At 34.3% G+C, this 25419-nt stretch overlaps 1 protein-coding gene across 2 annotated transcripts in view; it reads left to right on the top strand.

Moving 5' to 3' along the window:
- LOC118203156 (uncharacterized) overlaps positions 1–25419 on the top strand; it is a 74942-nt gene that overhangs the window by 27942 nt on the left and 21581 nt on the right. Inside the window, exon 2 of one of the 2 annotated variants that reach the window (XM_085811204.1) lies at positions 22377–25402. The exons of the other annotated variant lie outside the window; for it this stretch is intronic. Within the exon in view, the coding sequence (XP_085667330.1) occupies positions 22497–24305 (1809 nt within the window). The 5' untranslated portion in view covers positions 22377–22496 and the 3' untranslated portion in view covers positions 24306–25402. Of the gene's footprint in view, positions 1–22376; positions 25403–25419 lie in introns of those variants that run through there. 2 annotated transcript variants of the gene reach the window in all.

The raw sequence follows: 25419 nt of genomic DNA, 5'->3' as shown, positions 1-25419 counted from the left end.
AAATCCAATGACTGATCCAATTCACAAAGATCTCTTACTGAATGTGAACAGAAGTTGGAAAACATATCAAGAGGACTTAAAAACACATATTTCAGATGAGTCACCTATAAAAGTCTCTGAAAAACATTCTACATTAGCAGAAAAGCAAACTGCTTCTACCTCTGCATGTGCAGTTCTCGAGGAAATTTCTTCAACTGTAAATGAGGAAAATAAAAGTCAACCTTCCTGCAATTATGAAGTTCACCACAAAAGAAAGACAAGCCCACAAACATTAGAAAATAAAAAAAAAGCAGCAGAAATTAGATAATTTTTTTTAAAGAATTAATTCAGGTAATTTAAAATATTTACATAAAATGTAGTAGTTTATATGTTTGAAAATTTATGGTTATTAATTTTGCAAAAAAAGTAATTCATTGAACTTTTATAATTAGGTCATTCAATACTTCATAATTGTAATTTTTCATTTCTCTCCCCCCCTTCTCGAAAATCCAGAATGTCGGTTGTAAGTCCGTAAAAGTTTCGGGATTTTTTGGGGTCCCAGAAACACCTCTGTATATATTTAAGAGGTATTAATTAGATTACAAAATATTTACATAAGATTAGCATTAATTAAAGTCAATTGGAGAGTACACGCCTGCATATTATCGTGTAGTCCTATTAAGACATACGGCGAGTGCACGCCTGCGATAATCGTGCAGTCACCTCCGACACTGTCCAAACTCTGACTCTCCCCTGCAGCAATCAATCACCTGAGGGAGTTGTACAAACTATTTACCTCGAATACCAAGGGGGAGGGAGGTATCCAACATTAGATATATATATGATTTCATACATACTCACACAGCTTATAATATATATATAGAGAGAGAGCGAGACACTCATAAAAAACTTGTCCGATACATGAAATCTTGAGTGGCCTAATCCGCTCAACCAATCAAAATGAAATTTCAGATATTGTTATTTGAAGGTATGTACTCAAAGATTATGATAATTTAAAAACATTAGAGCTCACACTGTTAACAGTGAAAAAATTTTGAAATTTTTGAATGCCAACACTCACTTTTTTCTTGCGCAAATTGATCAGCACATTAAAAAGCTGTAGATGTTGTGGGAATGATACATACATGATGAAAATTGCCGACGTAACACTTGCAAAGAAGAGCTTTGTAAAGGACTATACACACTTTGCATAGTTCATAGGGAAAAGAAGTTGAATTCACAAAGTGTATACAGTCAAAAGTCGTTAATTCGGACACCCATAATCCGGACCTCAAAGCTACAAACTTTCTGCGCATGCGTCGCGTTGACGGCCTTTACAGCTGCGAATATGCGTGTGCGCATGCCCAAAATACGTTTACGCATGCGCATTTAATGTATAACGGACGGTATAAGCTAAGCTAAAATTATCTAATTCAGTTAATGTTGCAGATTGCGTTGTTCCTTAATCTTCGAATTAGATCCAGCTTATTATTTTTTGCAGACTGTTAGAGCAATTTTATAAAAGTAAGCTTAAACTTTCGATTATGTCATATAGAATTTCCGATTTATATTTACTAATATGTAAAGGATCTACAAAGCGAAAGTATGTTTCGAAGTCCATTAACCAAAAAGTGGAATTGCTGCAAAAAATGGATAAAGGCATATCCTTTGTTTATCTAACCATTCCGAAATCTGTTTATCAATTTCACGCTTCTCTGTGTCGGGGGGACGCCGCGGCGTGCAATGAATCGGAAGTTGATCTGTGAGCACTATCCTTATCTTCAGGGCAGATGTTTTTATTTTATTTGGCTTATAATTCCTGGTGCTACTTTGGTAGACGTTGCACGGTTTTTTGGCGATTTACGTTGGCGCGATTTTTACAAACGTCAGCCACCTTGAAAAATGCTGTTTTTACGCATAGTAAAGTATTCGATAAATATCGTTAGAAGTAATGGATTAATTTTTTGTTGAAAATGCTGTTTTTTAAGATGGCAGGCAAGTGTAAATAAATACATTTTTACTACGAGTATAAAATACTAAAGTAAGGGTATTATTACTTTCGGTTTTGGTTTGGTTATTACTTTCATATGGCAAAGAAAAGAATAAAAACACCGCTATAAAAACATTGTGCCAACGTTTAATTATATTAAAATATTGCTGAAATTGAATATCGAATTAAAAACCATCATCCAACATTTAAAAGAATTAGAATATTATTAAATTCAAATACTTTAAAATACGTTATATAGAATATAATTAACATTAAAACATATGTGACAATAATTATCTCAGCAATTTTTGAAAATAGTGTATTAATTTTTTTAACAGAAATTGAAGTATACAATTATAAAATAAAAGAAAAATATGTACTTACATTTTTTTGAATCATTTAATCTGTTGTTTATTGATAAGTACCACAAAAAAAATCAGAATCATAATTTAGATATCAAAGAAAAAAATTTGAAAAATGTAATATCAAGGGCAGGAATAAAAAAATTAAAAAAAAAAAAATTATAAATAGATAAAGCAATTTAGAGCCAAATTAATGGATCGTGAAGATTAAAAATAACAAAAAAATTTGAAAAAAAAAATCCAATAATAGGTATTGTTTTTAAGATTTCGAAGATCCTTTAACCGCCCCTCCCTGAAGTACATGCCAATCATCCCAGTCTATGTCTCTAATAATTTCGAGAAATTTAACATATGGATGCTCATTCAATGCAGAGAAAATTTTCCTAAACATATACCAGGCTATGTATCCTTCAAAATTACCTCGACGATTGTAAACCGGCAAAGAATTTTTGAAGTCACGCCATTGTCTTTCAACTGTGTTAGTATGAGCTCCGGTTTCAGGATCTACGAAATGGAGCGAATGGTTAACTTGCAAGTGATTAAAACCTTCTTCGCTCAAACGGTCATAATCTTTCCAGCAGTCCGAAATAATCTGGGTTCCCGGTTCGATCCAATCCTTAATTAAAGCGAGAAGAGTATCCGCTGTTCTGTCTGGCACAGCAACTAAAAAACATTGACCTGAATCGCGCTGTATTCTCCCAAAAACCCACTACCCTTCAATGAATTGACCCTTGTTAAACTTTCGTTTCCCAATTTTGGACTCATCAATCTCCACGATTTTCCCTGGCCCTCCGATCTTCTCCGTTTTAGTTTCTACAAAATGAATTAAAACGTCGGTTACATAACTGCGCCAGTCGGCTACAGCTTCTGAAAAAATACCGAGCTCACATTGAATTTTATCGTACGAAGAACCCATGAATATTTCGTACGCTAGAGCTAAAATGACAGCAATTGGAAGTTTACTGCCGGTAGAAAAGGAGGAATGTCTAATACTTTTTTTACTGTTACAGCGATTATTTCTTCCACCGTGACCACAATACCATATACGGCCATCCTCGGAATCGGCTCTTTTAACCATCTTCATCTGTGATCCACATTTCTCGCACTTCATTGAAGAAGCAATTAGCGAGGTTTCCTCCAAAAATTTAAAATAAATTTCCTCTAACCCTTGTAACAATTTGTAAACAAATCTTTGATTAGGAAAGCCAGGCTGGCCAAAATAGGGTCTCAAAGGACAATTTTTTGATTCCGATACCAATAATTCTTGGTACTTAGCAATAACAACATTCATCTTAGAAAGAGATATCTTTGAAGGAATTCGAAGATATGCATTAAATTTTAAAATGGCGCGGAAATGCACAAATTTTCAGTAACCAATGAGGGAGCTGATTACAGCTCATTAATGCACAAATATTCTATAACCAATCAGAGAGCTTATTACATCACGCCTAGAATTAAATTTATTTAAAAATTCATACATAATAAAATCATTTTTAAAAAAATGCAAAATTAAATTGTATTTTAATATTTAACAGCCATAAATAATGTTTAAAACATTAGATTAAATTTATACATATTAAAACTAATTACTTTTAAAGTAAGGTGACATCATTGATTACATCATCCACGACATAAAATTTCATAGAATATGATAAACAAAAAAAAATTTTATTTCAAATAAAAATGCAAAATTAAATTGATTTTTAATATTTAGAAGCCATAAATAATACTTAAAACACGGAATTTATGCACAATAAAACACATTTTTTTAAATAAAATGACAACAAAGTATCGGTTACCATAAATAACTTATCCAGCAATGGGTTTACAATAAGTTGTATTACTCGCCAAAATCCGTGCAACCGTCTACCAAAGTAGCACCTAATTCCTTATTAAATGTAGTATTTCATCTCGATGTACTCCGTCTTTGATATGATTTAAATCAAATTCCTCGTCATTATAATTCGCTTCCGATAGCAAAGAAAGTAAAGTAAACAAATAAATATTAAGCTTTTTTTTTGTAAATTTTGATACCCTTTAAATCATAATTGTTCTTTATTTCATAAATTACGGTTTCATATTTTTAATTTTATAATTTCTGCATGCCATCTTACCAGATTTAAACTGATGATCTATAATCCGGAATCGTTGAAGTCCCGACGAGTTAGGATTAACGACTTTTGACTGTAATACAATTACTATAGGTCCATTGCATACTGCAAGAAGTGTTGCCCAGAGCTTAGATGTATCCAAACCACAGTCCTCAAGCTTCTGTGCTTTGTTCTTTAGATGTTTCCTTATTGATTCTAGCGTAACCAGATATTGTAATCTGGAGATGAGCAATACCATGTCGACTTTTTTTTCTCATCAGACATAGCGAAGATAGCAGGTGGTTGCTGTGGATATTATGGATGAATGAGGCATATTTCTCTTGAACTGGAAACATAAAACTAGCTGTTCACTGAGCCGACAAAAATCCTCATTATGTGCACCAGTGCTTTTACATGAAGTTAAAGTAATTAAATGTGTATTATGTATTAAATGAAAATTAAATGTGTGGTGGGAAAATTGCATTTGTTCTTGGTCCGTACTTCTTCAAAGAGTTCACTTTCACAAGTATGAAAGCATGCCCCATCATAAGTGTATATCAATATCAAACTCCATACAATAATATTACCGAATTACATAATTCCAGACTTACAGTGAAATGTTATTAATGATATTGTGTGGATGCAAGATGGTGCCTTTCCACATGTCACCACATGTGGTTGTCAAAAGATGCAGTGGCACCTTAGACATGGTCATCTCCCATAAATTAGCTGTTTCATGGCCACCACAATCGCCTGACCTCACTTTGATTGATTTGTGATTCTTTGGTTATCTGAAATATTTACACTTAAAACCTACAAGATTTGTCATAATTTAATGATGCCATAAAACATGAAGTTATACAGATTCCTCCTGTGATGTTTGTTATGTTTGACTGGGTACATTGAAAACTTGTAATTCCAATAAAAGTTTTTACCTTTCCTCTTTGTTGTCATTCATCCTTTGCAATGCTTTTCTTTGCAAATATTTTATGGCAGTAATTTTCATCATATGTGTATCATTTCAATGCTATTGATGATTTTTCAATGTGCTAATAAATTTATGCAGCAAAAAAGTGGATGTTGCCATTTAAACATTTAAAAATTTTTTCACTGTAACTGTAACCATGAGAGCTCTATTGTTTCAAATCGCGGGTGCAAGCAAGACATCTGTCTACTTTGTCTGTCTGTCTGTCATTATAATCTTGAGGGAGTACTTTCAAATAACAATATCTGAAATTTCGTTTAGATGGTTTTGAGCAGATAGGCTGCTCGTTCATATTTCGTGAAAGTTTTTTTGAATCACCCTTTATAAATGTAGTGATTTAGGAACGTTGATTGCTGTTACGATAAATGTTGAAGCACAAAATGGTAGTAACATGCAGTCATGGCAGATTTTAAATATTCATTCTATTTTCATTAAACATTTTACAGACACAAAATATTTGACAATTAATTGTGCCCGTTCTGGAACATAACATTTACATTTTTGGTATCATTTTTATAAGAAGAAAAAAAAAAAAAAAAAAAAAAAAAAAACAAGCAGCAGTCTAATCAAGCCAAAAAGAGGAAGTAAAGTGTATTGTGTTCAGAATGAAATCTTAATTCAGAATAGGTTAGTTTCTGTTTCAGTACATTTGATTTTATAATTAATAATGCTGTAAAATTATTATTTGCTGTTTGAGTTTTAATTCCATTTAAGTGCACATAGTTATTTAAAAATTACCTGATGTGGGTTAATTTAGAAATGATACAGCCCAGAAAAAATTTTATAAACAAATGCTGTTTTTAGAATAGAGAGAATAGATACTCAAATTAAAATGAATTAAAGGGCTATTGCCAATTTAAATTACAGTTTTGTTTTAAATATCTTACACATATCTATATATTAGTTTGTTCAAACACAATAACGCGCCGAATAAATACCAATTCAGAAGTCAAACAACAAAAATCAGCATTATGTTTACGAAATTTTCACAGGACTAGTTTCGATGGTTTTACCGAACCACCATCCTCAGCTGCAAAACTGCAAATGAACAAGATAGGAAACAATAATTAGATAAGATTAGAAAGCCTGGACAAGAATAAGCAAGTGGCACCATCTGTTGGTGAAAACCAGAACTAAAACATAATTTCTTTAAAGGCCGAAGGCAAATTTGAATTGGAATTAGGATCATTAACTAGAACTTTTTTTGAATGTGAAATGCCTCTAGAAAATCCAGTTCTCCAATGAAAGATGTTTTTTGAATAATTTTGGCAGCAGAAAAATTGAAAGTGTGATTTTCGGACCAACAATGTTGAGCAACAGAAGACTTCTGTGTTTCCTTTTTTCTAACATATGCCTCATGTTCCTTGACGCGAAATTTTAAGGCTCTGTTAGTTTGGCCAATGTAAATTAAACCACACTGGCAGGGAATCCTATAAATACCCCAGGAATTCATATCCGTAATGGGGTCCTTGAGTATGGAACTCAGAATTTTATTGATGGGAGAATAAACAACCCGAAAGTTAAATTTTTGCAAAATATGTGCAACTATTTATATGCTTTCTGCAAATATGTGCATACGTTAGAAAAAAGGAAACGCAGAAGTCTCCTGTTGCTCAACATTGTTGGTTCGAAAATCACACTTTCAATTTTTCTGTTGCCAAAATTATTCAAAAAACATCTTCCATTGGAGAACTGGATTTTCTAGAGGCATTTCACATTAAAAAAAAAAATCTTTCTGTTCTAGTTAATGATCCTAATTCCAATCCAAATTTGCCTTCGGCCTTTAAAGAAATAATGTTTTAGTTCTGGTTTCACCAACAGATGGTGACACTTGCTTATTCTTGTCCAGGCTTTCTTATCTTATCTAATCATTATTTCCTATCTTGTTCATTAGCAGTTTTGCAGCTGAGGATGGTGGTTCGGTAAAACCATCGAAACTAGTCCTGTGAAAATTTTGTAAATATAACGCTGATTTTTGTTGTTTGACTTCTGAATTGGTATTAGTTTGTTCTTTATTTGTACTTGATTTTGAATTTCGGTTTAGCATATGTTGGTTTTAGACCAATTTGTTTTTTGAATTTCAATGTACATAATGCAAAATTCTATGGCTTTTTAATTGTTATTTTGGCTTTATGTAATGTTTTATTCTTTTTTCCAAGTGTTTTGGAAATGTGTAGGGAAAACTGTGGTACATTTGAGATTTGAGTTTTCGGTTTTATATGAACTTACAGTCCTTAAGATTCCTTAAAAGTCCTTAAGTTTTTTTGAATCGATTTTTGGTCCTTAAAAGTCCTTAATTTCAGCCAAAATCGTCAGAAGGTCCTTAATTTTAATCATCAGAAATTTCTGTCTGTTTTTACGACTGCCGCCATTTTGAGTGTGAATTAACATTTTAGAGTAATATTTTTGGCGATTTGCTGACAAATATGGTTATCTTTTAAATGGGTTCATGGGTTATAATTTGTTTCTATTTCTAATATTAAATGGTGGGATATTGAAGTTTCTGAGCAAGAAGTGAAACATGAGCATTTCAAAATTATTTCATTTTTTCTAATGAAGAGCTCTTAAATAACTTTTTGCTTTTTGGGATGTTAATTCTTTTATTAAACCCTTCTAAATTTGGCAACTTATCATAATTTTGGCGATTTTAAGATCTGTTTCTATAGAAAATTTTTAATTCTAAGATCTAGGATATTTACGACAGTTTTTTTTAGAACATTGATGTTGCTTAACAAGTAAATCATAGGTTCGAAAATCTGAGCCGACACTTTTTAAAAACACCAACATTTATTTTCACGCCATTTCTGATTCTACAAAATCTTAAATGCAACTAACTATCAAACAGAAAAGCAGACGTAGACGTAATGATGCATCTGAGCACGTGATCCTCGTGACAGACGAATTCTTTAGGTTTGCCACAGAAAGGCAGTGTGTCGCCACAATTCTCCCACCTTTTGAGTGGATGGCTACACACTCAAAACATAAAACTTACATCAATATAAATGATGGTTATATAACAAAGAAAATTACTTAATACTTAAATCATATTACTTGAAAACAAAATTAATACTGATAAATAATACAAAAATAATAGCACAACAAAATAAATCATAATAACTAAAGACATGAATTACATTATTCGTGATTTTACAACTCTACCACTACTGGTGGTGAAAGGAACTTGCTCATTTTGAGTATTATCTATTATATTATCCAATTCCAATCTCTGTATTGGTCTTAAGAACTCTTATGTTGCCATCTCTACCAGGGATCACCTGAATAACGCGTGCTAAATTCCAATATGCACGGTTTTAATTTTGATCCTCCAGCAACACAATTTCTCCTACAGAGAGAGGTTTATTTTTGTAATTTCTGGTAGACTGCTGTCTTAACTGCCCTAGAAACTCAGAGCGAAATCTCACTCTTAACAATTCTCTCATTCTCTGGAGATACTTCGCTCTTCTACTCAATTTTTCTTTGTCCACATTGTCAATATCAGGTACAATCGACTGTAGAGTTTCATGCAGAAATTTTTCTGGAGTTAAAGGCAAGGGATCTTCAATATCGTCAGACACGTTTGTAAGTGGTCTTGAGTTAACAATTCTTTCACAATCACACAAGACGGTGAGTAACTCTTCATAACCAAGAGAAGCACGATCTAAAATTTTTCTTAATATTTGTTTTACAATTTGTATTAAACGTTCCCACCATCCACCCCACCAAGCGGCAGATGGAGGATTAAATTTCCATTGTATTCTCTTTTTAGCAGCCCTAGAGCAGAGGCAGTCCCAGTCAATGGTTTGCAGAACTCTCTCTGCACCTACAAAATTTGTCCCATTATCGGAATATATGGTGGTAGGGCGTCCACGACGTGTGATAAAGCGCCTTAAAGCTTGAAAAAATGATTCAGTTGTTAATGAGGTAACCAGTTCCATATGGATAGCACGATAAACCGCACACGTGAAGAGCACAATTTATGTTTTTTAAATGCCATCCTTTAAATGCAAGGGTCCGGCAAGATCACACCCTAGGATTTCAAAAATGGCTGAATCACGAACCCTATCATTTGGTAAAACGCCTGGGACTGTCTCACCTCTTCTAGCTTTAAATCTCTGTCATGTTACAGATTTTCGTATACAGTTCCTTATAGTTTTATGTGATTTTAAGATCCAGTATCTTTCTCTTAAATCCAACATCAATAATGTAATACCTGTATGCAACAAATCTTTGTGTGCACTTAATATCAATAATTTGACTATTGGATGCTCAGAAGCTAATATGATGGGAAACTTAAAGCTGTTCGAGTCATCACGATAAGCAGACCCTGACTATCGGCAAATGGTCTGAGTCGTCTTAGCTTATCATCTGTTTCACCATTAAACGACTCTTTTTGTATTAATAACATTAAAGATATTTCTCCCCTTTCTGTTTCAGATACAGTCAAATCCTTAGAATGGTTGTTATTATTATTCTTACATACATTTTTATAAAATCTGAATATCCATGATAACATTCTTACAATTTTCTTAAATGATGAGAAATACTTATAGTACCATCCAATACAATTATCACTCTTTGCAAACGTAACAATAACTGTCTTACGTATTTCTGAATTAACCAAATCCTCATCTGGTTCATCATTAGATTTAGGCCAATTTGCCTCATCTTCCCGTAACCAATCAGGTCCCTCCCACCATTTTCGTTCTATTAATTGATCTGCATAACAACCTCTAGAAAGTAGGTCAGCAGGATTGAGACTACCAGGGACATGTCGCCATACAGTGGGGGAGGTCAACGACCTGATTTCCTGTACACGATTAAAAACGAATGCTCCCCAACGTTGATTTCGCCGTATCCAACTTAAAGCCGTCGAGGAGTCAGTCCAACAATGAATACGAACTTCATGTAGGCCAATAACATTAATAACTGAAGACAATAACCTAGAACCAATATTACAAGCAGGAAGTTCTAATCGAGGAATCGTAATAGGTTTTAAAGGTGCTACTCTCGATCTTGCGTGTACCAAACTAACCTTTACCTTTTTGCTACTCTTAAACTCTTAAAAAACTCTTAAAAACTCTTAAAAAGACGCATGCACCATACACACTTTTACTACTGTCACAAAAGAGATGTATACTCACAGCTTCATTAATAGATCTGAGATCTATCCATCTAGGTATTTGGATACTGGATAGCAAGCACAACTTTTTAAGCCAAAACCTAAACTTTTTGGTTCATTCACCGGGAAGAATATTGTCCCATTTAAGCCTTAAATTCCAAGTTTCCTGTAAAATTAGTTTTGGAATCAACATTACAGGAGCCGTATACCCTATAACGTCAAACACCTGATGAGCTACTTCTAAAACTAGTCTTTTAGTAACTGGATCATCCAATTTTATATCTTGACTTATTTTGCAGGATAAGGTATCTGTAACTGTATGCCATACAAGGCCCAAAACAGACACATCTCCTTCCGTGGAGGAATCTTCCTCTGGCACAACATTTCTTATATTGGATTTCCAGAATCTTAAATTAAAATGACCCGAAGCCATAATTATTTGTGATTCATTTACAAACTTTCTCATTTCTATTTCCGAATCCATACTAGTCACACAGTTATCTAAAAGGATATTTTCAAAATCTTTGCTGTACGACTTAAGCTTTCGGGAACTGCACTCAAATGATACTGTATTGTAGCGGCCAATAAATACGGACTACAAGTAATACCAAAAACTACCCTTCTATGCCAATACAGTTCTACTTGTTCTTGATTATCCCTACTGAACCACATAAATCTAAAAAAGTCTCGATCTTTTTCCCTTATAGATATGTGCAAGAATGCTTTTTCTATATCTGAAGTGACACCAACGTAATACTTGCGAAACCGATTAAGAATCGAAGGTATAATTTCAATTAAATTTGGTCCAGTAGATAAACAATTGTTCAATGATGGGTAACCAGGCGAATGAGAACTTGCATTAAACACCGGTCTTATACTCGTGCTACTATTTTCTTTAACAACTGCTCTATGAGGTAAATAATGTACACCCTTATATTTATTCTTATCCGGTACTTTTTCAATTATCCCGAGTGCTAACCAGTTCTGGAAAACGTCTCCGTAAGCGTCAAAATTTCCCGTAGTCATTAATTTTCGTTTAGTACTTACAAGGCATTTTTCTGCTATCACTTTGTTTTCGGGTAAAAGCGAGCTATCCGACACCCAAGGTAATGCTACTTCGTACCTTACCTCTGAATTTACCATGAGAGTCTCTTCAAAATATTTTTGCGTATCCTCCTGTAACTGAGTTTTGGTTTTACTTACGGAAGGTTCACTAATACCCGAAACATCTAACTTCCAGAGATCACTTGTATATTTACTCTTCACTAACAGAGAAGAAACTAGGAGGGATGCAGTATTTATCGTAGTTGGCTCAATGCCAGTAAATTTACCCATAGCAGTCCAGCCTAACTGCGTATGCACCGCGCTGACGCCACACGTAAGGGGAACAATTTTTCCAGTTAGCAACTTTCCATCAAAATCCGCACCAATTAGTAATTTTATCTCTTTATCTACCTTACACGTACCATTTTCTAAATCACTTAATTTGATACCATGTGACTTAAGTTTGCGTAACCACGAACCAGATGGGAGTTGTTTAATTTCGGAACAAATTTTGTTTTGACCAAGTACCTCTAATATACACTTATATTTACTATATATATTGCTTACTTCAATAACATAGTTTTTATATACGTTTTCTGAAGTATCAACTCCACCAAAAAGAAATTGCTTAATTTTTGATTCACCATTACACTTACAATTTAACCTTTGAGCAACATCATTACATAAATATGATTTCATAGAACCAGTATCATAAATTGCTCGTACAAACATTTCTTTAGAGCCATTCTGAATTTTTACAATTAAAGTTTGAAGATATACATCTGATACTTTAACATGGTTATTAAGAATGTCTGTTTTGTTTTTGTCATTCGCTAACTTTGTGACACTTTTTGTTTTGTTAGAAGGCAAATCAGGGCACATAATCACAAAATGTCGATTTTTACATAAGGTACACCTATGTTTAGCTGTGCACTGATTTGCTCTATGGTTTTTCTTAAGACACACAAAACAAACATTATTTTTCTTAATGATATCTTTCTTACATTCTAAATCATCAAAGATGCATCCTTACAACTTTCAGACAAATGGGATTTTTCACAAAAAATACAAGTATCAGACTTTTTATACTTTTGAAAATTTTCATTACACTTATTACTATTACTACTATTTGCATTAATTAGTTCACATGCAGTTGGAACAACAGATTTTGTGTCAAAAAACTTATTTTTCTTATTACTTACTTTATCAGAACACAAAACATCACGGGTAAGTTTAACTCTAAATTCAGTTTCTACTTCCCTTTTTAGAAAATCAATTAATGACTCCAAATCACTCTTACCTGTTGTTTCAGGAGACATACCTCGTTGTCTTTCTCAAATTTGTATTAAATCAGCAGGAAGTGCTGATTCCACTAAAGGAAATAAAACAACTGCAAATTTATCTTTAGTTAAACCGAGTGATTCCAATGCGCGTAGTTGAGTTTGCAACTTGTCATAAAGAGTTAATAAGTCTATCTTTTGTTTGTCATTGATTACCAGTTTTAATAGCTCTCTAACATAAACTTGAATTAAAACATTTTCATTTCCAAATCGTTCTTTGAGATGCTCCACGGTTTTTTTGTAATTTTCTTCCGTAGCAGGAAAACTCTCCACTATTGCTCTTGGCGCAGTCTCAGGTTTCGTAGATTGTAGTAAATAATGAAACTTGTCTCTCTTGTCGATGCGAGTATCTTCATGCATTTTACTAAACCTCGTCCAAAACGTCAACCACTTTTGGGAGTCTCCATCGAACTTCACCAGTTCGATCTCCGGCAGTTACTATTTCTGATGAAGAACCGCTATTCGTTGAACCAGTAGAAGGCTGTGAACACTTATCCTTTTTCCTGTTGGCTCTTAATTTCAACGTAGATAATTTATCGTAATATTCTTGAGCTGCACTAAATTCTCTTTTGTATTCTTCTTCAGTACAGCCTTTTTTCTGTAGAAGTTCCAAAAAAGAGTCATCCGTATTTCGTAAAGTTTTATACTTCTCTGAAATTTGATCTAAATAAATTTCTAAATCGTCCAAATCCGGAGAATCTGATCGCATCAGTTCTTCTAACTTATTACTATTTTCGTAAATACACTCCTAATTGCTTTCCGCTTCTGTTTAAGTGTTTCTAAATCAACTATGTTTTCACCTGGGAACTTCTCTTATTTTCGTAAATTATCAAGTGTCGAATTCGATAATGTCACCCTGTGACATCAATCCTGGCAGGCTCGCCAAATTTGTTGCTTAACAGGTAAATCATAGGTTCAAAAATCTGAGCCGACACTTTTTAAAAACACCAACATTTATTTTCACGCCATTTCTAATTCTACAAAATCTTAAATGCATCTAACTATCAAACAGAAAAGCAGATGTAGACGTAATGATGCATCTGGGCATGTGATCCTCGTGACATACGAATTTTTTAGGTTTGCCACAGAAAGGCAGTGTGTTGCCACAATTGTAATTTCAGCCATTTATTATATGTGGAAAATAAGCAAGGTATAATGCTATAAAGCACCATTTATGAAACAGTTCTTAGCCAAAGCAAACTAGCTATGTAATTAATTAAAAATAAATTTTTAATATTTTCATGGTAAGAGCTTTTCCCATGTAATTGTCTGAGAATATTCAGAATTCTCTAAATATACATCAGTTTTGTCCAGAGCTTAAATTACGCCGGAGCAGGGCTCGGCCGCAATTTAAGCTCTGGAAGAGCAATGAAAACATTATAGTTCAATGTTTTACTTCTGATACTAGAATCTTTTCTTAACATTTTAATCTTCCCTTTATTTTCTCTACTTTTCACTAGACACAAACATAGAAAATATCAAAAATGCTTCTAATCTTATCATATGAACAGGCATTATAGAAAGGAATTCTTTTATTAATAAAGATATTGCGAATTGAAAATTTAAAAGATTCATCTAATACGTCTTAATGCATCACACACAAGGCTGGCACTACACATTTTCCCATCTGATGCAGTCTCTGTGGATCGTAAATTCTACTGCCTGGTGCCTTTCTAAATTCTGCTTCCAATGCCTGTTCTAAGTTATAAACATTTTGCCATTTCTAGACTTTATCGCTCAGTGTGTAACTAAATTCTAAAAATGATGCCACATCAGCTCTCTAACCGAAGCTTATCATATATATTTCATATTTCTTCTGAATGTTCATATTACTAAAGAAATAAAATTAGCAGCTTTTTCTATGCATTCTAAATGCATTTAGTTTATTTAGAATATCAGAAATCTTTAATTAAATCCAAAAATTCTAAAATGAGAAAACATGGAAGAAGAAACTGAATACCTAACAAAAAACAAATTTATTCTTCAAAGATATGTACATTTATTATTATGTAAATTTCCCAATTCTTTACAATTTCAGCCCTTACTATAATTTCTCTTTTCTATTTTCTCATCAGAATGCAAATCCCGTAGACAGTTTTTAAACCGAGATTTTTGGAGTGTAAAACAAGAGTGTGTTTCTGACCTCCACTTGCTCATTGCATTAGTTCCTGCCCGCTTTGATAATTTGTAATTATTAGTCTTGGATTATTGTTGGCGACATTTGAGTTTGTTATGATGATAGAGAGTTACTGAGCCAGGCTTAAAATCAAATTAAATTGTATAGTCTTTGACCACCAATTCATATTTTTAGTTTGAATTTGACTCTTCTTGTTTCATTACATCACTACAAGCTGTAATTGATTTTGTTAGCATAAGAACATGCCTTTATTTTTGAAGTTCTTTTTAAATAAGAATCTTATTTAAACCTTTGTCGGACATTGTAGTTACTTTCAGACATAGCGATAATTTGCTTCATACCTGTTCGTGTGTTTTGGACTATTTTTACCAGATCAAATAAACCTTCATAGGTACATTGTGGACAGGTTGACAGGTTAAGAGATAAAACACGCAGGAATTAGTGAGAGCATTCTTTTGTTTATTGAGACAAATTCCTAATTGTTAAAAAAGGGGCTTAAAGAGAAGGAAATCGATATAAATTAACCAAAATGTCTGGGAAGGCTTCAGATTAAAAAGATGCATAACTATTTTGTTGAGTATTGTGACTACAAAACATAAATGTTTTACGTGTAATTATTCGAATATCGTTTAAGAATCAATGTCATAAATTACATGTATTTTAAATTGTAAAATTTTATTAGATTGGGATTTTAATAGGGCTAAAAAAATAAAATTTAATAGTGACCATGCAAATCCATAATGACTAAGGTTATCTTGTATCTAATTTAATTACTTATAACTGCTTACTGCTTGCCCTTAAAATTTATCTCTGCATATTAAAGCGAGTTATTGCCTTTCATCAACCCTTACCGTAGTCACAAGATAAAACACAAAAATGTAAAACTTATTCTTCGCATCTAGTGAGACTTAAAATAATGTAAAACAACTTATCATCTCTGGTGCTTTAGTGGCTTATTAGAACCTTAAAGTATATTAATTGAGTCACAACCCCTGCAGGTAAGCAGTAGCAGTGACAACAGCCAGTCTTTTGTTGTTCATCATGCTGATTATGATTTTACCTCTCATTTTAACCTATGCCGCTTGACATGAAATCTGCTTACTATTTACTAAAGCTTTAGACTGAGCAAGTATGTGACAAAATAAGGTATGAAATAAAATCAACATAAAACTGACTGTTAGTAAAACGTAAATAAAATGTCACTTATCTCCTTTCAAATATGTTCAGTTCTTATAAGTGTAAAATATATAATGCTCCTTGATAAATTTCATATATTTTATTCTCAGACTTAATAATAATTATGTTAATTAAGTCATGTTTAATAATAATGCATCCTACATACGGATCTATTTTATTTTTAGGATGGTATTACAAAAGTGAAGTTCAGGCATAGATAATATTTTGAGTTGAATTTATTCAGTTCCCATTCGCTCATAGGACCTTAATTTTTTTCATTAATGGTCCTTAAAAGTACTTAATTTCTGTGCCCAGAAATGTGTACGAACCCTGATGAATGAACTGAACCTGATGAACCCTGATTAAAGTCTTGAATAAAAATTTGATGAAATCTTTTTACGGTTTTGATCTGAAATGGACCAGGAGAACAAAAATATTTTTGAAACATATTAATCGGTTTTTATGAAGCTTTAATTCATTTTCCCCTGATGAGTTCTGAATTCGAGTTTCACTAAAGGGAGATTAATTTTTTATTTGCATTGTTTTGTATATTTTCCCTTTCACAATTTTATTTTTCGAGATTGTTCTATGAATTCTCTCTTTAATTAGATAGATTACTTCTGATATTGTGTTAAACCTCTTATACACGGTTGCAATTATTATATTATAGAGGAATTGCCTTTTTTTATTCCAATTAATTACTAATTAATTTAGATGCTTTAAGTTTATTCTACTTCAATCCTGAAGCTATAGTGCAGGACAGGTTTAAAAAATTTGTATTCTAATTTTTAGCCTATCAATATATTTCTTTTTATAAATGAAGAAAACATACACTGGTGAAATAAATTAAGAGAATTTGCATTGACCTACGATCGCCAGAACTACTGGACAGATTTTAATAAAATTTGGTGTGAACATAGATTGATATAATACAAACAAAATAAACATTCAACATTTATAATAAACACACATGTTCGTGTGTAACACTCATGGGAGTCTGAATGTCTGAAACAGCGGTTGCAGAAGACACAAACGAAATGGGTTAATAGAGGGTATGGTCCCCTCTTACAGCCATACAGGCCTCACAGCATGATGTCATACTGGAAATAAGGCAGTTTATCAGTGCCTGTGGCAATTGGTCTCACTCATCTAGCAACGCTGTTTTCAGTTCCTGGATGGTTCTCGGAGGAGTGTTGCGAGTTGCAATTGCTCTCCCCAGATCGTCCCAGACATGCTCTGTAGGATTGAGGTTTGGAAACCTGGCTGGCCAATCCACCCGGCGAATATCCTCACTCTCGAGAAATTCGTTGACCAGAAGAGCTCTATGTGGCCCAACGTTATCATGCTGTAAGATGAAATCGGCGGCCTACTGCAGCCTGGAAAAGACGAATATAAGGCTCCAAGACCTCATCCCTATACCTCACACCAGTCACAGAACCTCTATCAAAGACGTGGAGAGGTGTGTAGCCATCCAACATGATGCCTGCCCAGATCATTATACCATCACCGCCATAATTGTTGATTTCGCGGACATTGTAGGGTAAGTAGTGGATCCCTGGCTCTCTCCATATGAAAGTACGGTGAGAATCGATGCTTAGGCTAAAACAGTACTCGGTGAACAGAACGGTCGCCCATTGCTCCATACTCCAATCACTATGCTGCCTGCACCATGCTAATCGGACTGTCCTGCCCATAGATGTGAGCGGGACTTGAACAGCCGGTTTTCTGGCAAACAACCCTCTCTCATTCTGTCTTTTGGAAACAGTCACCCTTGCAGAGTTGCCAACTCTCCCGATTTTCGACCGATCTCCCGCCAACCCGATTTACAATATATTTCTCCCGACTTTTTCTTATTCTTAAAATTTCTCACGATTTTTATGGAACTTGGCTTAATACTTTGTTATATGAACAAAAGTGATTTTGGACGTCTGAAAGCAATTGAATTTTCTCTAGATTATATCTAAAACAAAACCTTACGAATCAGATAACTTATGCTTTGTGAGTGAGAGCATTATACGTATCCCAGAAACGTCGTTCTCCAATGGGCATCGAACTCCACTGCGTGTCAGCTGGCATATATTAGCCAATGAGGACAAGGCAAGCTGTTATTTGGATGTTCTTTAGTTATTTCGTTCAATTTGTGCCGAGTTGTGTGAGTGCACGTGTCTTCGGGAAATAGTTTTAGAAATTATCATCTTTTGTTATGTCTGCGAGAAAGAAATACTCGTGTACGTTTCAAAAATCGTACACAGTTCACTTTCCTTCCATTATTTCCTCAAGGAAATGTAATAAATTTGCGATGTGCACCGCCTGTCATTGTGATTTTTCGAATTCGCAATGTGGAAGGGTGGATGTTCTCAAACATGTGCAAACACAAGGATAACATGAGTTGTTTTTTAAAAAAACGAAAAATTAAATTTTTCTTCGGAAACAAAGGACCAAAAAGTTATTAATGCAGAATGTCTGTTCTCTGCCTTTTTACTGGAGCACAACCTGCCACTGAATGCATCGGATCACGCTGCAGCTTTATTTAGAAAAATGTTTCCTGATAGTGAAATTGCTAAGAAATACTCAAGTGCAAGAACCAAAACAGGTGCAATTGTTAAAGAAATGAGTTTGAAAAATAAATCTTCAGTTATTGATTGCACAAAACAGCTCCGTTCTGCCTCTCTATGGATAGAAGCAATAATACCGATTGAAAACTGTATCCAATTGTTGTTTCTTTTTTTAATTCAAATTCTTAAGAAATTGAGTCGAGTTTACTTTCTGTCCCCATTTTAGAAGGACATTTGACAGGCTTTAATATACCGCAGCTAATTATTAAACTTTAAAAGAAAATGCAGGCCCTCTGGATAATTGCTTAGCACTTGGTGCCGATTATGCACCAATATTGGTAGGCTTGAATACTGGTGTTGCAGGCATCTTAAGAAAGGAAAATTCAGATTTGCAGATTATGAGGTGTACCTGTCACCTCTTAAATTTAGCAGCTGAAAAAGGGGCAGCTTCTTTACCAATAAATGTGGATGAACACATTGTTGATATTTATTATTATTTTGAAAGGAGTTCTAAAAGGAAGGAAAAATTGAAACAGTTCCAACAGCTGCATAACAGCAGTTTAGAATTAGAAAACTTGAATGAAGTTATAAAATCAGCTAGGATTGACACCCAGTGGAGTTTAATTGGAAAACTGAAAGGTGCTGATGGAATTTAAAAATATAGCCAACTGTCTAGAATTGTGTTGGCCATCTTGACAGTTCCCCATAGTAGTACAGAGTGTGAGAGGATTTTCAATGTTGTTGAATAAACGAGGACTAAATTTAGATCTAATATTAGTGATGACACATTAGAAAAACTTTTCTTAGCGAAAGCAGGCCTACGTGTCAATTGCAGTGAACAAAATTAGTTCTTTAAGAAAGAAACTTCCTAATTTTCTAAACTAAAATTCCCTCCTTTTTTTTTATTTCCGTAAACGATGCAAGTAATAAAAATGTTTTTTATGTGTAAGGTATTTTTGTGTTGCTTGCATTTAAGAATTAGTTACTATTAAAGTTAATTCATTATTAAAAACCATATTTTTATCATTTAAAAAGTCTTTTTAACATTGTGAAAAATCTCCTGATTTCTTAAAAAAATCTCCTGATTTTTGAGTGTCATAGGTTGGCAAGTATGCCCTTGTTACACGGATTCCTGTGGCTGCATACAGATCCCGAGAGAGCCGAGAAGCTGTAGTCCGTCTGTTATGCCTCGCTAAAATGGACAAATAATGATATTCTCTGGGTATCGTGGGTCTTGGACGACCTTGCCCAGGCTTTCTGTCGATGGATCCAGTATCCTGGAACTGTTTCAATAGGTTACACATGACGCTGGATATTAAATTAAACTCTCTGCATATCTGGACTTGCGATTGGCCTGCCTCTAGCCTTCCCACTATTCGCCACATCATTCCATCATCTAATTGTTGGTGGTACTCATTTTTACTGTTCCGTTGTGAATTTAACCTAATGTTGCAAGATAACACGAAGAAATTTGCCGAGGTGTGCTAGCAAACGCAATTCGTCTTACCCTCCACACGCTTATAAAGCCTGTTTTTCTGCTGGCTTCGCCTACACACGCGTGTACACTTACGTATTTGCTGTACAATACTTGCATTTTTATCTAGAAGCTGTGGTTTTTCCTTCAGTTCAGTTCTTATCATGCAATTCGATAAAATATGCAAATTCTCTTAATGTATTTCACCAGTGTGTATATATGTGTGGGTGTGTGCTAAATAACTTGCATTAAGTGAATATTGAATGAATTGCCAATTTATCGTTTATCATAGTTTCATTTTCATGGATGTTTACAACATTTGGCAACTTTTACTTCACACTTTCTTAAACAAGAATTGCACCAGCGCCATTTTCTGTTGCCTCTACCACTATAGAACACAGATAGAGGTAGAGACAACAGTTGTATTCTATAGTTCTACCACTATAGAGCACAACTTTTGATGCACGATTGACCAATGCTAATTTCACAAATGAATGCAAATTCTAAGAATTGCTACTTAACAGGAAGACAGGTAATCTCCACAAAAGAATTTTAGTACTCAGAATTTTTAATGGAATATTTCTGACCTATTGTATTTGTTTTTTGTCAAATTTGCAACAGGGTTTCTATGAAGTGGCCGCAAAATATTATGACTATATCTTTGTGTGGAGTATTCCAGATCAGAAGTCTTATAGTGCTGTAGGAATAGTTCAGTTTTTTTACAGTGTTGTAGCTCGTAACTGAAGCTTCTTTTGAATTTAGAATTTTGTGTTCATAAGTTCATACAAGGAAACTCCTTTAGATTTAAACTAAAAAATACAGATTTAAAAAGGTAAAAAAAGCATAGTTTAGTAGAAATGCAAGGGTTACTACTTATATTTCTGGGCTAATAATGAACAAACAAATGTTTATGCTTGACATTGGTTTTATTGTTTTTCAAAGTATTTCCCATGAAGGTCAATACACTTTTGCATGCATTTGAACCAATTTTCAAAGCTCTTTTTCCACTCCAATTGAGGTAACTCCAAAACATGCATTTTGAGTGCATCAAGTGCTTCTTCGGGTGTCACAGATTACTGACCATATAATTTATTTTTGATATGGTGGAATAAAAAAAGTCACGGGGTGCCAGATCAGGGCTATACGGCAGATGACCCATCAATTTGATGTATTGGCCTGTCAAAATTCCTTTGTTTGAGCCAATGTACAGGAGCTGTCATTGTCATGATGAATAAATTGGTTGTGTATCATTCAGCCGTCTTGCCTTCCTCTAATGCCACTGTTACCACGTGACCCATAATGCCAACAAAACAGGCAACCATTTGCTTCAATGCGCTTGTTTCTCGAGCAACTTTTAACGAATTTGGCTCGTCTTGGAAGATCCATACAGTCGACTGCTGTTTTGTTTCAAGCTCGTATGCATAGATCTTTGATTCTCACCTGTGTTATACACAGCCTTGGATGGGCCTTGAACATATTTTTCCAACATTTCCTGAGCAAATTATTTCAACATTTTGTGTATGAGCAGATTTTCATGTCCACATCTCTATCAAAACATTGTTTCATTTAAGAGCTTATCATGTGTTGAGAGATACGACTGGTCATGAATTAACATTTATATGAAAAAAAGATAATAACTCATAGTTTCCTTTGAGTTCTTTTTGTCATGAGGAAACTATAAATAATTATATTTAGGACTGCTGGTGTGATTTATTGCTAAGCTTGGTGCAGTTAACAAAACGGAGGCAGTAATAATAAGGAAGTACGGGTAATTTCATTATTGCAGGTAAAATGACATACATATTTCAATGTGCAGTAATTATCTTTGTCTTTTATTGTACCAAGTTAATAATAAAGTTGTATTTTTATTATTATCTTGTTGACCTTTTTTAATAAGGTATGATTTAACTTCTATTGTGGAACCATAATTTTCCATGTTTGTGTGGTTAATTAGAATTTTATTGTATTAAAATTGTTGGCACCAGTATATCAGTGAAATGATTTAATATTTGTACTTCTGGTGATATTCTAAGTATGAAAACTAACAGATGTTTTGAACATTTATGTTCAGAAAGTGTCTTGAATATTCAAGTAAATCTGGCTTAGATTTTTATTTATTTTTCAGGGAAAAAAATCATTTCTTTGTTCAAGATCAAAGTTAGAGATCTGAGATAACATTAAATGAATTGTTTAATCACATTCAGCATATTTTAAGTTAAAAGAAGTCACCAAACCAGAAATCACCATGCAGAACGGCACGTATCCTTGGATGGCATCTTCTTCCTTAACACAGAAGAGTTGGCCACCAGGCTACCAGGCAAGTTTGACTGATCTTTTTCTGAAGAAAAATCCTCTTCATTTTGGCACTGGGATTTCTCAGTTAGCAGCTGCATCTAATTACATAGAAAAAATGTCAACTATTAATGATCAACCTCCAAAATGTCCTCATCCTGATGCCAAAGATAAACCATATCCATGTGATATATGCCAGCAGTACTTAAATCTGTGTAATAGTCTTCGAAACGACGGCACACCAGCGAATTCTGCTCGACAGAGTACCAGTCCTGTGATGGCAAATTCTCCTTCTGAAAGAAAACCAATGAATCTTATGCCAAATGCTCCTACTCATAATATTATTCCCACAAGTGGCATTCATCCTACAATGAGTGTACATCCGGGGCCGCCTCCGAACTTGCAAAACACGAAGCCCCGGCCGATACCCACAAAGCAGTTTCCTTGTCCCGTGTGTCATAAATTATTTACACAGAAAGGAAATTTAAAGACTCACATGATGATACATACCGGAGAAAAGCCTTATGCATGTCAAGCGTGTGGTAAAAGTTTTACTCAAAAGGGCAATGTCGATACACACATGAAAATTCATACTGGAGAAAGAGAATATGGTTGTGAAGCGTGTGGGAAACGGTTTACCCAGAAAGGTAATTTAAAGACTCATATACGAAGTGTGCACACAAAAGAAAAGCCTTTTGCATGTGGTTTATGTGGGAAATGTTTTTCTCAAAAGGGTAACATGCAGACTCATTTAAGAACACACAACAAAGATGACCGATTTCCATGTACACTTTGCGGAAAAACATTCTCTCAGAAAGGAAATCTGAAAACACACATGGCCCGCCATGCAGGTCAGATACCAACAAAACGCCAGTTTGGGTCACGCCTTGCTAACCGGACTTACGTCGGGCAGTTGGTGAAAGCTGGTCAGCCAACAGTGCCTCGTATGCAACCTTTTCCCATCCAGCCGTCTCCTGTTTCTTCTCAAGCATCTACCACATCTCCGTTGAATTCCCCGACCACCCCGCAGCCTCTGTCTACGTCGACGCAGAATAATCCCGATATCTGTAGTCCACACCAAAGTTTAGGCAATCCATATTCAGAATCTCCTATTGACTTAAAACCTCCACTGAATTGTCATCTTCCACTTTCTAGACCCATGTCTTGTAATCAACCATCTGGTATCAACTCTCCTAGTCCGCACCCATCACATTTATCTAGCCCTTCGCCCGACGAAGAACCCAATTCTCGACCGTTTATCCACAGTAAGTTATTCCAACATACGAATAATGTACATAGCCCAAATTACATGAATGATCATTTACAAGAAATGCATCCCAATGGTGGTTTAATACCCAATTCTCAACAGACGAGGATAACGAGCCCCCTACCGGTCGGAACTCCCAACCATCTCCAGAATCACGAACGTGATTCTCGACCGTTCTACTCGGCTCCTCCGACGCCCATTCCCGCTCCCATGACCCCGGTTTCCAGATGGCTGCCGCACGGCTCAACGCGGCATTATGACTCGTTTCAGTCCCACGCTGCTCTTGGGTGTTACAGTTCTATAGCTCCACATACAACTCCATTGTCACGTTTATCCTTGTTAGCTTCTGGTTCTATAAATTCTCAGAACCAGAATAATCAGCAGTTGGAGAACGGTGAAGAAATGGAACCAAAAGAAACTGAGCCTATTCAGCAGCATTCGCAGGAACATTTTCATTCACCCAATAATCCCGACTTCTCCCAACTGCTGGATTGAAGTTGCATTTCTCTTTATACATCAAGCTTTGGACTCCAGTGTACAGTGTGAACTTACTAGTAGTTGAACTTGCATATTATGTATGTTTTAATATTGCCATGCTGATCATTGGACGTTTTTAATATTTCTTTATTATTGATCATTGAATGGTTTTAATTATATTGGTTTCCTGAAAGTTTAAAGTGCCATTGGTCTACTTATAGTGCATATCATATTTTATTTGATGAGGAAAAAAAATGTCTTTCATAGGAAGGTGTAAATTTAAGTCTTGGCACAGGTTCCTGCCTTAATGCTGCAAATCAATTAAATATTTGTGTGATATTTTTATATTATTAGGAATTTTAACAAATTAGTTTTTAAAATTTTTTTTGGGGATATAATGAAATTCTTAACAAGGTCATAAATTGCAAGAACCATAATTTTTACCTTGTTTTCTCAGTATTCATTTAATATAGTTCATAATTTAATTTGTAAACAATATGTATGCAATAGTTATATGACAGCTCTTTCAACAATTTTTAAAATATAATTTCCTGTATTTGGGTGTTAGTTATAAAATAGATTTAAATCTCTGAATTGAAATTAAGACAGCACACCCTAAAGGGCCACTTGGCTGCCAGCGGCCAAGTGGTTAAGCCTGCTGAATGCTGGTAATTTCACCATGACAAACTGGCTAGCTATGTGGTTGTTTTCTTTTTCCTCTCATGTGTATCATGAATACAAGTCAGTGTCAATTAGAAAATCCTCCTCTAAGGCATCTCAGGGCAGAGGCTCCTAGCAAGGTTGGTATTGATCCCCGGGGGTCAGTGGAATTTTACAGGCTGCCAATAGATGATATAAATAAATGTCAGTAATAGAATAAAGGTGTATCATGTAGTAAGGAAGAAATCTTATCAAATATATGTTAAAATTATTTAATATATTTTAAATAGTATAGGTAATTAATAATATTTTTTAAATGTATAAAATTTTTATGCAGTTAGTGCAAAATATAAAAAAGTAAAGCGGTGGAACACAAGAAAACGGTAAAAAAATATATAATATGAATAATGCAAAACCAGACTGGGGAAAAAAAAAAAAAAAAAAAAAAAAAGAAACAGATTGTCTACTTTTG

The sequence above is a fragment of the Stegodyphus dumicola genome, chromosome 2 (genome assembly GCF_044657685.1).
Source record: "Stegodyphus dumicola isolate Sdum_Otavi_A_Nest chromosome 2, ASM4465768v1".
Classification (NCBI taxonomy): Eukaryota; Metazoa; Arthropoda; class Arachnida; order Araneae; family Eresidae; genus Stegodyphus; species Stegodyphus dumicola.
This window is presented reverse-complemented; position numbering and strand designations above follow the sequence as displayed.